The following is a 14,018-nucleotide window of genomic DNA, read 5'->3' on the forward strand; positions in this document are numbered from 1 at the left end:
ATGTCTTTTCTTTTAAGTTTTTATTTACTGGAGGGTTTTATGTTGGTGCTGCAGAGTTAGCCCTTCACTTCAGTGGCTCTACTGGAGCCTGTGCTGTTCAGCTCTGTTGTTGTTGTTGTTGTTCCTTCTTCAAGTTGGACTGAACCATTGTTCTAACAATGGTAGGGGGGACCTAAAAATTCATTCTTATTTTAAATCTGCCATTTGATAAATGGCAGATTTAGTTCTTTCTTTGTTTCTTTTGCCTTTTCATATTGATAGTATTTAAATTCAAATGTTTCTTCAATGATATTTTTGGGGGGGACAATTCTAGACGTTTCCAAGATTGGGGGAGTCTGGCCCCCCAGGATTTACGCCTATGCTTGGGAGGGATTTTGATATTTGTGTAAAAAAATATAGATCTAGAAATCACCTTTTGTTGTGGAAATTCAATGCAATTATTCCACGACAAAAAAAGGATTTAATATCAGGAATAATCTGCATTTATTGCCAACAAAATAAAAAATATTCACCCCAAAACTTAATAGTTTTATTAAAGGAAACATCTGACACCTTTTCAGATCTACAACAATTCCTTCTTTTCTATGTTGTTGTTTTTTTTATATTACATGATGATTTATTAGTTGGCAGCTAAAAAGAAAAGAGTTTGCGATATATATTTTTTTCTATTTAGCATTTCTGTTAAATAACTAGTTTCAATTTGCTGATTTGGGTCAAAAGTTTGGACACCACTGGTTTAAGCTTAGAGAGAAAAAAGAAAAGAAAAAATTGTCAAAGACTCAATCAATCAATCAACAACTAACTTCTTCCTGTGAACTTTCTGTTTTCTGACGTGTTGTTTCCTGCTGAATGCTGCAGGCCTACACAGAGGAGCTGGTGGACCTCCACCGCAGACTGATGGCATTAAGGGAGCGAAACGTCCTGCAGCAGGTGGGCGATCCGACCTTTCTCTGCCACATTTGCTGTTGTAGTTAAACCTGTTCTACCGAAGAGCAGAAATGGATTTTAAAGTCACATTCTAATGTATTTTATTGAGGTTTCATGTCACTGGTCAACAGAAAGTGGAGGATTATTAAAACATTCCACTTTATTCTGATACCCTCTGAAGAAAATCAATGTTAGTTACATTAGTAAATAGTCAATTTGTGTTTAATTTGACTAGAGTACAAATAACTAGAGATAGTTTTACTAAGTTTTCTGGTTTTTACACCTTAATGCATCTAAATCTGCTTTTATTTGCTGTATTAAAACCTGGCTAAACGCAGGAAGTGTTTTCAAATGAAGATAAGTTAAGTTTTTTATTGCTGAGAAGAGATTAAATATATATAAATGTATGATTTATCATTTTTAAAAATCAAAACCGAACTGAATGCCTTTGATTTCACAAGAAAAACGTAAAAACAATTTGAAGTTTTGTATCTAAAATCAAGTTCCTACAAAAAAAAAGTTTAATTAAAATAATTAATTAGATTTTTTTGCTGAGGAGGTAAAAGCAAATAAATCAGAACCTTTTTTTAGGGATTTTGTTTTTAAATATATAATTTTTTTTGGCCTGTGATTATGTGTGAGGTAATAAATTGTGGGCCACATGACAAAACCCGGTTTAGCTCAAAGCATATACATGGAATAGAATGGTCTAGTCAAAGTCCAAACCTAAATCCAACTGGGAATCTGTGGCCTGGCCTGAAAATTAATCCTCAGAAGCATTACATGCTTTCTAACTGAGCTGGCACTATTTCACCGTGAAGAATGAACTAACATTTAGCCGAGCTTTATTGTTGAGTTTTTACATATTTGACCAAACAACTTGTGAAGCTATTGGTGATTAAAAAAAGAAACTTGACAATTCAGCACCATTTTTCTGTATTTTATACTAAACCTCAGACATTGGTATCGGTATCAGAAGTGAAAAAAGTGGATCGTGCATCTTGAGTTTCTATTGTTATAGAACAATAATAAAGTATTAACTTTCCTGTGGTGGTCTGTAGTTTGAAATCCCAATAAAATGCATTGAATTTTTTTGGCTAAAACATAAAGATATGTGAAAAAGCGTGGACACTTCCTGCTTCATGTCCACATTTCTGACTAAAACTTTAATAGTTTCTGTTTTCGTCCTGCAGATTGTCAACCTGATCGAGGAGACTGGCCACTTTAACGTGACAAACACCACCTTTGACTTTGACCTCTTTTCATTGGACGAGTCCACCGTCCGCAAACTACAGAGCTACCTGGAGGCGACGGCCACGTGACAGGAAGCGGCGGGGGCCGGCGTGTGGATGTCAGCGGCAGAGGTAGCCTCGCCATCATGCCTGCTCTTTGCGGAAGAGACGAGCAGAATCGTCTGTCGCGGCCTTTTCACGAGCCTGACTGAAGCATCGAACAACCACACCACGAAACAGAAACACACGAACAGTCGCAAGCACACAACACCACCTTCACGTGACGCTGGGGAGGAAACAGGAGGAGGAGGAGGTGGTGTGTGAGGAAACGCCGGAGCATCTAACCTCCGTCTGGTCAGGGTTTTCACTACACACACTTCGAATCTGTGCCGAGCTGAGGAATTCGCCCAACAAACCCCCACCCCGTTCCTCCCTCCTGCACTTAAACCGCTCCCGCCTTTGCAAACCTAATACTTCCCCTCCTCCTCTTCTTCTCCTCCTCCACATGCACACTCCTGTCTGAGCAGAACACTCCGGCCCCTGCGTTGTCAGCTGGAGCTCATTTTTCTTCCAACACACTCCCGAGTTGCGTGTGAACGCCGTCCGTGAGTCTGCGCGCGACTCGTTCTGCTGAGGTTTAAGAGGACATGCTGTCTTTGTGGTCACCGACTTCTTTGTTTATGAAACTTGAGCACAAACAGCCGGTTGCATTTCTACCGCCAGTCACTCGCCGACAAGCACACTTTGCCCTGCTATCCTCCCCTCCTCCCCTTTGGCATTATTAGTTTATAAGCACTGAAAATGCTTTTTACACACTTTAGTTTTCTTGTAAATGACAGAAAAAGATTTTCGACATTTTTTTATTTTGAGTTTTAAAAAGTAAAAACATTGATTTTCTGTTGTTTTCTTTTCTATGTAAAGTTTTTGTTGCAGAGCTTATTGATGGTTGTCTTCCAGAACTGCTAGTTTTTTAATCACTACAGAAAAGATTAATTGTTGCCTCAGTGTTGCTTCATTATCATTAGATACAAATTACCCTGAAAGTAGCAATCTTTTGTTTTTAATTTAAAAAATGTTAACCTTTAAAATGTAAAATTAAGGTTACTTCACCTAAGATTAAGAAAAGAGGCTGTCCAGTTGGAACACATTTAGTTTGGGTTTAATCAGATAATAAATGACTAAGCAACAATGAATAATGATATATTTTGAGTTTATATTGAATTACTTTGCATTTTAGCTACTATCAGAATTTTATTCAAGCTTTCAAGCGCTCTATCCTTTCTTTGGATAGCCTGAAAAGTTTTCCACCGAACACTGAAACATTTCTTCAAGAAAAATGTTGTTAAAAGCTTAAATTACATATTTATGATTCATGTAAAAAAGGCACCTGAACTGAAGGGGTGAACACGTTTAAAATCGGCAAATTTTTCTCTGATTGGCAGCTCAAGCCATGAAAAATCTGAATTTATTTACTTTTTTAATTAAATTACATCGCAGTTTACAATAGACACTTTTCTTGAATTGCATAAAAATCAGGGAAAATGCTTTGATGCCTAAATGTTAATATTTTTTAGTCCCTTTTTTCTGTTGAATTAAAACAGAAACATCTTTGTTCATCTCTCTCTGTTGAAATCCGTAGAAACTGTAATCATCCTCTCAGAAAATTAGAGTCAACCAGCAAAATTCTGGCATTTTTACCAACGAACAACTAGAAAAGATTAATTCTTATGGTCCGAAATAGATCGGAATAGGATGATTTTTTTTCTGTGATCAAAAACTAAAACGTTTTGCCTTTAAAACTAAGGAAAAAATAAAACAATGATGGTTCAGGTTTTGGAGAAAACTTGCTAAAAACCAATTTCAGAGTAAAGGTTTTGCACAGTGCTCTGTGTCATCATTGGCTGTTTTTGTTTTCAGTGCTTGTAAACACAGTAAGGAGGGGTTGTGGTGAAGTGATGCATATTTTCTCCTGTGTGTCCCGCTCCGGTTTTTAGCTGTCTGTACATTGGAAAACACGTGTTCTGTTGCGTTCCTGTGCTTTCCCACTGAAAGCTGAGCCTTGACCTCCAGCAGACCCCTGGACCCCCCCTGAACGTCCCCTCTGCTCTGCGTGAATGAAAGGGCTCCGAAGCTCCTGGCCACAGCAGTGGAGGATCGCTCCTGAATTTGCCTTCTGGGTGGGGTGGAAAAACAAACAAATAAAAACAAAAAAAAAAACACAACACAGTAGCCATACTTCCCAAAAAATAAAGAGGAGAAAAAATGGGGGTGGGGGGGGGCACGCTTTTTTACATTTTATTTTTCTACAAGTGCATTTTGTGTATTTATTCCCAAGACAACCTGTGAGCTCTGAATGTATATTGCTTTTACTTTTTTACGGCTTGCAACAGCCCCACTCCAGTGCCTTTTCCTGCAGCGCGCAGCACTAAGCGGGGAGTGTGCGCTCTGCTAGCGACGCTCACACAGATTGAAGACCCCACCCTCCCCCTCCTACTATAAGCCCCTCCTGGGGGGAACAAGTGTTAATTGGGATGCCTGAACATCCAGTATTGTCTTAATGGTTCCCATCCCTGCTGTGGTCCTTCTTTTTTTTTTTTTTTTTTTTTGTTAAATCAAGAATATCTCCGTTAGTCCAACATAATTGATAGTTTTCGTGGATGGTGGTCATCTTTTTTTCTGTTCTAAGGTTAGGGTTTGTTAAAAAAAAAAAAAAAAGGATAAAAACATCAAAATACTGTGGTAGTTTTTCACTTTAATTAGCTCGAGCTTTCTTTGTTCTGCGTTGTGTTTTTGTGTTTGTCGTCGTCGTCGATGAGAAGGGTCTGGCCCTCTCCGGCCGTTTGATCGTCGTACGGCGTAGCGCTCGATCGCAGGACGCCAGGCACTTAAACGGCTACAATAACGAGCGCGAAGGCAGATGGAAAAGAAACGCTACTCTTCCCCCCGTGGCGTCCATTAATGGCGGAAACGTCTCACTGAGACCTGAGTCGAGACGGCAGCTCGATTGATCGGATGGTCTAGAAAAACTGGCTCACTGATTACATCAGTTAGACCTTCACTGTGCTAATTTGCAAAAGTTTACACACTCCTGAAAGATTTTCTCATGTGAAGTCTAGCAAATTTACCTAATTTTGTTTGGATTTCATACGATCACATAACATAACGAGGAAAATATCTGCACCCGTTCTTCAGAATCGGCACAAGGCTTAAAAATGATTTTATTTGTATCAGATTTGAGTTTAATCAGTTTTTCTTCTTTTCTAAAAATTAAATTTGAGGGAAAATATTTTCAAAAATTATTTTATTTCAGTCATTCTGTGATTTCTACAGGGCCAAAGCTGCTATAAATTTAGCAAAATTCATAATATGAACAGAATAAAAAAGCAGTTTTACCAATTTTAAAGAGAAAAAAGCTGATGTGATATAAACAGCTCAGTCAAAGTTTTTTTTTTTTTTTTACGTTTGGTCGCTTCGAAGCATATTTTGATGCTGATGTGTTAAAAGACAAACTATTTTTAAACAAACACCAAAGCAGAACTTCAACATTCTTCATTTGAATTGTTTTTAATGTTAGAGTTCTCATGAAATTACTACTTCATTCTCCAAATGTTGGCTGTATTTTTGTAATATGACTTTATTCTTGTAACTTATATTTATTCAGGACTCGCTGATGCGGACAATTTGGGCCAGTCCCAATATCTGATCTTGTTAACCCCTTGCTGAAACGCAAACAATGATCAGTTGGAAATTAATGCATTACTAATATTGGACCGATACCGGCATTGATACCGATTTATCTTCCATCTATATTTAAGTAGAAAACTCTTAACTTTTGTCGCAGCTGCATATCTAACTATTAATTTTTGCCCAGATAAAACTTAATGCAAGTCACTTTTGGTTAATATATGCTTGTAATTCAGCGTAGAAATGTTTTTCTTTTTTTTCTCTTGGGAGGATAGAAGTATTTAAAAGCCTGAGAGCTTATTTAATACTAACATATAACCTGAATTCAAGAGAAGTTTGGGAATTTAAAATGGAGATTTATGTTTTGAACCCCGTCATTTTTACTTTTATGTGAAATTAGTAAAACCTGGTTCCTGGAAATCAAACGTTCTGGTTTATGAGGTTTAGCTGCTGTTGTCTGTTAACTCAAATTAAATCACATCTGTAATGTTTTACTGAATCAAACTAAACATAAGGATGTAGTTAAACCAGCTGATGATAAATGTAGAAGTAATGAGCAATAAGTTCCTTTTTTTCATCAGGCACTACTGTAAACAGCTATAAAAACAAACTTTAGAGGCTTTTCTTCTCTTTGAATCTGTACGTTGTTTTTTTTTTTTATTTAACCTGTTTGTTTAGCGGATTATTTTCCCTCAGTTTAGTCGTTTGTTACAGTTTCTCCTCCATCAGTTTCAGTGAGACCAGAGATCATCGTCTTGAATCAGGCCCTCAGTGTGTTTGTAACACACACACACACACACACACTGGCCCACTGTGGGACAGTAGATGAGTGGGAGGTCGTCTCCCTCGTCTGCCCACTGTGTTTTTATTCTATAGCTTTAATTCTTCCTCTCTCTTCGTTTCTCTTCCCTGCCTGGCTCCATTTTTAAAATCAGAATCAAAACAAACGGATCCGCGCGGCCTTACTCACCCTGCCGGTTGCCTCCTGCCTGTCTCTCTCTTTCTCTCTTCCTCTTCCTCTCTCCCCCGCTCGCTCGCCCGCCCCTCCCTCTCTCACCTGCTGCACCTCCATTTCCTCGAGGTGCTCCTTCCTCCGTCAACTGAACTCCCGGCCGTGATTGCTGAGAACGAACTCTGAAGCTGACATAGGAAAGAATCGATGAAGAACAACTTTCCTCTTTTTCTGTGCACCAACTTGAGAACTTCTAGGTCCTAGTTCATGAACTCTGACCCCTGACCAGGCACTCATTCAGGGGGGAGTCACGATGGGAAACTCTCCTTCCCCCCAGTTTTATTTATGGACCTCTGCACTTTTGGCTGTGATGACTTCAGTACTTAAGTAGTTACCGAAACTGTATTTTTAAGGATTTTATACAATATTTACATGCAATACAATATAAATTGATTCGTTTTCCTTTGCCAATCTTGTTTTTATTTAATTTAGTTTATTTTGGCATATGATGTCATTATTTACAAACAGACATGGCCGTCGAGTCTATTTTAGGCAGGTTGTAATCCCGATGTGACTTTTGTGTTTTAATGAATCTGAACACCAAGAAGCAGGAAGAAAAATAGGCTTGCCTGTTTTTGTTTTTTTTTTATTTCTAATATTGCCATCTGGGCCTGGATGAGATTCTTGTATTATGAAAACACACTGGTTTTACGGTATAAAAGCAGAAATCTGAACAGATGTTCAAATTGCTTTCATTTAAAACAAGAAAAGCAAAAATAATTGCAGCTGCTACTAAAATATTTTCTAATATTTTGAGCGATGCACCGATATCGGAATCAGATAATTTTCTGTTGATCGGTTTTGATCAGTGAGTCAAATATTTTTTTTAAATCATTCTTTAGTTTCCTTTTATCTGTAAAACTAAGAGCTGCCATTATTTTTGTATAGTTTCACCAACAAACCGCTTTCATTTTAGTGCAAGTTAATCCGATAACTTAGGGACTTGTGCTTTCATTTAGAAATGGGGACAATATCAAAAATTTTTCTGTTGGATTTAGCACTATTACCTCAGTCAATAAACCTTTACTTTTATTTACTTTTGGGTCAAAATTTCCCTTGGCGAATCAGAATTGGAGAAATCAGAAAATCTCTGGTGAAAGCCTGATCAGTGCATCGGATTGTAACATATAAATTTAGTAGTAGTTGTGATGTTTGGGCAGAATATCCAAACTTTTTGACATTATTTACCTTTTAGATAAACGGTTAGAATAAAGTCGTGGTGGTTGTGTATTTAGGTTGACTAGCTGTAAATTAAAACACAGTATTGATGCATCAATCAGGATTTACCAATCCCTGCATTTGTTTCTGGTTAAATCCCGCTGAGTCAGACTTTCAATGATTTCATATTCCTACAAAACTATAAAAAGGAAAAAGAACAAATATGAAAGTAAACATGTCCTAATTTAAAGTAGGGCTGGGCGATACGACTTAAAAACATCAGTTTCTCTTTTTTTAGTCAATTCCATTTCTGATTTTAATCTCTTTTTTTTTTTTCGTCTTGTTAAAAAAATATACAAATGACAGAAAATGAAGCTTGTATTTTAATTATTGATTCTGTGAATTGACCTCAATTTAAAGTCAAAATAAATGGATGTGAGATGTTCTGAACTAATGCAAACCCCACAAAAATCTAAATTTTTCAAAAGTTAAATATTCAGCAACAGAAAATTTGATTAATCTGCAAAATGAATTTATCAAAGCAGCAAAAGTAAAATTACATGCATTTTAAAAGCTCTAGAAATCGGTTAAAATCCTTATTGGCAGTTCAAAGCTTTGCTTAAAAAAAAAAAATTAAGATTGGGAAACTTTGAATCCAATGGAAAACAGAGCTATAGATGACGATCTCTTAATTTAAAATTATTTAAAAGGGAATAAAAGCTTAAATATTACATTTTCCAAGTTTGACCCACTGATTGGAGCCGATCAATCTGCTGCCTTACTGTTTGGAAAGTTTCCACATCATGAACATCTGGAAGCTGGAAAACATTTCAAGAAAGCTAAATTAGTTTTCAACATACAGAAGGGTAGGAGTTTCAGCCAGCTTCCCAGCAGTCTGCAGCAATATGTAGTTGGACAGGGAACACTAGGGTGGAGTGGTATGGCTTCAGATTTCAGATAAATCCCAGATTGGAAAAATTATTTGTTCTCTGAAAAACAAACAAAATAGAATGACTGGGAGTATTTTCAAAAAAGTTTTTAATTTTGCTAAATTATGAGAATAAAGTCATAAGAATAACAGAATAAAGAGGCAATTTTAACAGAACGTCCTATAATTGATAGAAAAAACGTAATTTTAATGAGAAAAATGTTTTAGATTAACATGACCAATTCAGTCCGATCCTTTAATTTTCTTCTAAATTGACTCCTGTTATTGATGATGATTTGATGCTGATGTGTTGAAATATGAAATTTTTGGTGTAGATTAATTACTTGTTCTTTCTCCTAATGACTTTATTCTCATAACAAAGGACAAAAGTAGCCTGTCCCTAAAATTCAAAGTCCAATTAAGTAGAAGCTGTAAAACATGAAGGATTTTGAACTATGGAAACACAAGAGGAAAAAAAGCAGATATTCTAAAAGTTAAATCTTTAAAATCCAAAAACTGGTTTATTTCCCAGGCTATGACAGCTAAAATATAATCTGTGCTTTTTGCTGCTGGAAATGTAGCATCCAAACAGAAAAATCTGCCTTTGTAGGCCTGGAAAAAGGACTATTTTATCCGTTTTAAAGCTTTAAGTTTTTAAAATCTTGATCCCAGTAAGCGACACATTCCCAGTACAAATAACTGGACAAGAGGAGGAGGAAACCTGAAGTTCACGCTTTCATTCCTGGACTAGAGTCAGAAAAACTGACTTCCTGCATCATATCTAGTTTTTAGATTCAAACATGGACGTCCATTATTTATTTTAAATTTTTTTATGGAACAAAAACATCCCAGATGAGTTGCAAAGTGAAGGCCGCTGCCACCGCCGCCTCTGCTCAGATTCAGTGCATTTTGTGCCTTGATAACTTTTAAAACAACCAGAAAATTTTACAATTCCGCTCCTCCTCCAGTGAGCTGAGGATGCTGGGTAATGTAGTGAAGTGGGACTGATGACAGAAAGCAGCAGAAAAGCCTTTGCTCTGTAACTCTGAGGCAGCTCGGACTATATTATTTGTAAGTGTTGTGGCGCTGCAGCGGAGGGTTATCTACTGTGCGGCTCTTTGCAGATGGAGGGGAGATGCGGCGCGGGGCGGGAGGGCGCCATGTGCGGACCGGCTGTTTCCTGTGTCGTTTGTGTCATAATGTGTCTGTGACTGAGGGGACAGGGTTCCTTGTATTTATAAAGGTTTGATTTGTTTTCTACCTGGGGGTAAAACGAACGTTCCGCGTTTTGTGTTCAAAGCGACGACTAGAAGAACAAATGACGAACTGGACGGCAAAAAAAAACACACCACCACATTTTGGTATTTTTGAAACGAAACAAAACTTGGCATTGCGATGCCACCATGTGGCCATATGATGCAAGTTCATGACGACGATGAAACTTTTATTTTAATGTAATGTTTTTATTATTATTATTATTTTGAAATCATATTATTAATAAAGTCATTAAGAACTGAAGTGCTGCACTCTGAGTGTGAAGTCTTTGACCGGCGTGTGACCCCGGGTTCACCCCGGGTTCACCCCGGGTTCAGGGGAAGTTCATGTGGTCAGCCCAGACCGTTTGGGGTTAAAAGGTAACAGGGGATGCCTGTTGGTAAAAACTAATCAATAAATCTGCTTTCAGACTCAAACAACAGGACTTATTTCCAATTCACAAGTGGAAGAGAATGCTGTGAAAGGAAAAAGTCAAATGTCTTTTTTTCCCTCTTTCCCTCGCCTACAAAGGCAAATGTCACCTTTTCCACATTTTATACTACAATCCTTATTCTAAGTTGCATAAAATTTGTTTCCTCAAAATCCTGCACAGAAAAGTTAAGTTTTGTGAATTTATTAAAAATACAAAAAAAAGAAAAAAAAAGAAATCACATTTACTCAAAGAAAAAGCTCAAAAATTGTTTCTACAACTAAAACTGAGTTTACCTGTTAAATTCAGTAGATTTCACTTTAGAAAGATGGACCCAGGGCTGAAATTATTAATAGATTATTAAAATCAACAAATTTAGACATTGATTAATCATTAACTGGAGTATACAGACTCAAAAAAAAAAGAAAATTTGCTGCATATTTATAGCAGGAAATAAGCCAAAACTGTTACAAATATCTACATTTTGCATTTAAGATAAAGAAAATTCCTGTTTTATAAACCTTTTCTACCCCAAACCCCTCAGGTGGCAGTTTTTAGCTTCACCCGGGTCTAATACTGTAAAATAAAATAAAAATAATGAGCATATTTGTAGCTGCAGATGCATCCATTGCTACAAATGATCAAGTGTTCACTAAAGGAATTCTACATTATTTTGCAATTTGACCAATAAAATGTTTTTCTTATTTAGAAATGGAAGTATGTTTGCATCTTTTAATGTATTAAATAGAAAAATATCCAGAATGTGCTGGTTACTAAAATAATCATTAGTTGCCTCCCTTAAAGTGTAAATTGCTTTGGAGTCCTCTGACTTGATAATTACAGTTCAAATGCAGGCATTTCCTATTTAGGATGGACAGAAAAAGTCAGCGGAGACTCGCCACTAAACTCTTACAGCGGTAAATAAAGTGTGTTTTAGAAATGTACGCCACACTTTTCAGATTTTATATTTGTAAAAACTACAGCGGACCTGAATAGCTTTTTGTTTATCCATCACAAAATCACCAGAGTAGTTTGAGATAAAAATGTTGCAAATCAAATGAGACTTTTAGAGAAAATTTAATTTCCATCCAGATTCTTTGGAAATGCTGCAGACCAAACTTTCATTCTTTTATTTAAAAATTATTCAATAGTTCAGCTTTAAATTATAAATATGAACTCCTTCACGGTTTGCTGGATGATTTATTAAAATATTTATCCACAGCAGAGCTACTGAAAGCCACAAGAAACAAACTCTTCACATGATTGCAATCATATTTTTATTCCAGGACAGATGAAAGAAATCTTCACATTGGTGTCAGGATGAATGGACCTCCTTCACTTTATATCTGCAGCACATTTCCTGATTAAACAGCCTCTCAGGTTCAGGTAGATTCAGTTTCTGTCTGGGCTCTCGTGCTGCTAGAAACATCTCTGCAGCTTGTTGCTTGTTTACCGATGAACCGCAGCTTTATTTAGATCTGCTTGTTGTTTAGACGAATGATGCAGGAACTGAAAACCCACTTAAACCTGACGCTGAATTACCGTCATTTCCTTTATTCGGCTGTTTAAATAACTCTTATTTACAGTCAGCTTTAGCTGCTTTTAGAGAACCAGAACCACAGAGTTATCACTTCCTCTACCACTGTCTGAATGCCTCACACCTAAAGTATCATTATATACAAACAACCGCATGAATACATCAGCTGTACTGAGTGCAATTAGCTTTTGTTTTAAGTTTATGGTTTATAAAATACAAAATTAAATCTTCAAGAAGGCCAGAGGATGCACACAGACGCATCAGAACGTTGATGCACAAACTTAAAATTTCACCGTCTGCTTGGATGAAACGAACCGATTCAACCAAGAAGTGTAAATAAAACCAAAAATAGCAAATATTTTTTACAATATTCCACACAATAAACAAGTGAGCATAAAACAAATAAACAGAGGATTTTAAAAAAGCAACAGATATGGCTTCATGTTTTGGATTTAAAGATAACTTCACTGCATAAACACAAAATATTACCAAGTATTTTTAGTTTCTAATGCAAGTGTCTTACAAATAACTTTTCAACAAGATATAAATTTTTTTGTTTTAAATCAATTTATTAATGTTCATTTAAAAAGTTCTGGTTCCTCTGGCAGATTATTTTACATAGAACTTGGGAAAAATATCTTGTCAGTGGAACTAATACCTTTTTTGTTTATTAATGATGAATTATTTACTTGAAAAAGCTCCCTTGCTGAAAAGCTACTTGTCAGTTGTATTTAAAGAACACTAAAATATTCGCCCTGGTAATCCTACCAAAAATACTTTGTAATATTTTGTTTTTGCAGCGTTTGACTTCAGATGTCAAACGCTGTTTCTGCAAACTGCAACTAAAACATTTTTTTTTAATCAGTTGACATGTTTTTCTTGGCAAAAAAAACACCAACTTTGGCAAACTAAAAAATAAATATGAGAAGTTGTTCCTGTATCAACCACTGCGTTTTTGGACTTCATGTCTGTAGCTCAAGTATTTCAGTACGACAAACGGCTCCGTCTGGATTCTTCGTCACAGTCAAATAAATAGCTGCGTTTAGATTTAAAAACATAAAGCTAATTCTCCGCTTTTGCCTGCACAACAAGAACAAAGCGAGACGAAGCGGTCCAACAGGAACCAAACGACATCAGGAGAAGGACCAACGAGGCGGAGAAATGTCGGAAGGTCAAAGGGCGTCTACTGGGGAGGCAGCGGGTTCTCCTGGGTCGTTGGGGTCGGCGTCTCTTTGTAGAAGTTGTCGATCTGCTCTCTGTACATCTTCAGCACCACGGGTCGCTTCAGCTTCATGGTCGGACCTGTTGGACGAGCGAAGGTTAGATGGTTACCCAGAATGCAGCAGCTGCAGGGCGACTCTTTGAGCTTTACCCAAACAGGTTTGGCTGGGTTGTTAAATGGCAAACCTGCTGCTTGAGTTCCTGTTAGTCAAAGAGGAGAAAACTGAAGGACACTTTGCAGTTAGCCTTACAGCCACTGATTTAATGTGTTTTTCTATCATTTCGCCGCAAAAACACCAAATCTGACCAAATATTTCTGGTCTAGTTTTAGTGCAAATATCTTGGTACACTTGAAATAAGACAAAATTAACTTACAAGTGGCTTTTCAGCAAGACATAGGAGCTTATTTTAAGTAAATAATTTCTTAATATTGATTAAATAAATTCCAGTTTCCCTGGGAGATTACAATGTTAAGTAATTATTGACTTAAAACAACCTCCTATATGTTGCTAAAAAGTTACTTGCAAGTTAGTTTTAGTTTATTTTAAGTAAAGTAAGATATTTGAACTAGAAACTAGACAAAAAAAGTCTTATTTTGATTTTCTCCTAATCCTGCTGCATTTCACAGGAGCTTC

At 36.7% G+C, this 14,018-nt stretch overlaps 2 protein-coding genes across 4 annotated transcripts in view; one reads left to right on the forward strand and one right to left on the reverse strand.

The window, feature by feature from the left end:
* mllt1a (MLLT1 super elongation complex subunit a) overlaps positions 1-10,459 on the forward strand; it is a 30,337-nt gene extending 19,878 nt beyond the window's left edge. For both annotated transcript variants that reach the window (XM_044130567.1, XM_044130566.1), the window contains exons 11-12: positions 859-930; positions 2,121-10,459. In XM_044130567.1, the coding sequence (XP_043986502.1) occupies positions 859-930; positions 2,121-2,249 (201 nt within the window). In that variant the 3' untranslated portion in view covers positions 2,250-10,459. The remainder of the gene's footprint in view (positions 1-858; positions 931-2,120) is intronic.
* A 1,426-nt stretch (positions 10,460-11,885) lies between these two features.
* Positions 11,886-14,018, reverse strand: part of acsbg2 (acyl-CoA synthetase bubblegum family member 2) — a 29,403-nt gene continuing 27,270 nt past the window's right edge. For both annotated transcript variants that reach the window (XM_044130570.1, XM_044130569.1), the window contains one exon: positions 11,886-13,464. In XM_044130570.1, coding sequence (XP_043986505.1) covers positions 13,346-13,464 — 119 coding nt within the window. In that variant the 3' untranslated portion in view covers positions 11,886-13,345. The remainder of the gene's footprint in view (positions 13,465-14,018) is intronic.

Source organism: Gambusia affinis, linkage group LG10 (assembly GCF_019740435.1).
Source record: "Gambusia affinis linkage group LG10, SWU_Gaff_1.0, whole genome shotgun sequence".
NCBI classification, from domain to species: domain Eukaryota; kingdom Metazoa; phylum Chordata; class Actinopteri; order Cyprinodontiformes; family Poeciliidae; genus Gambusia; species Gambusia affinis.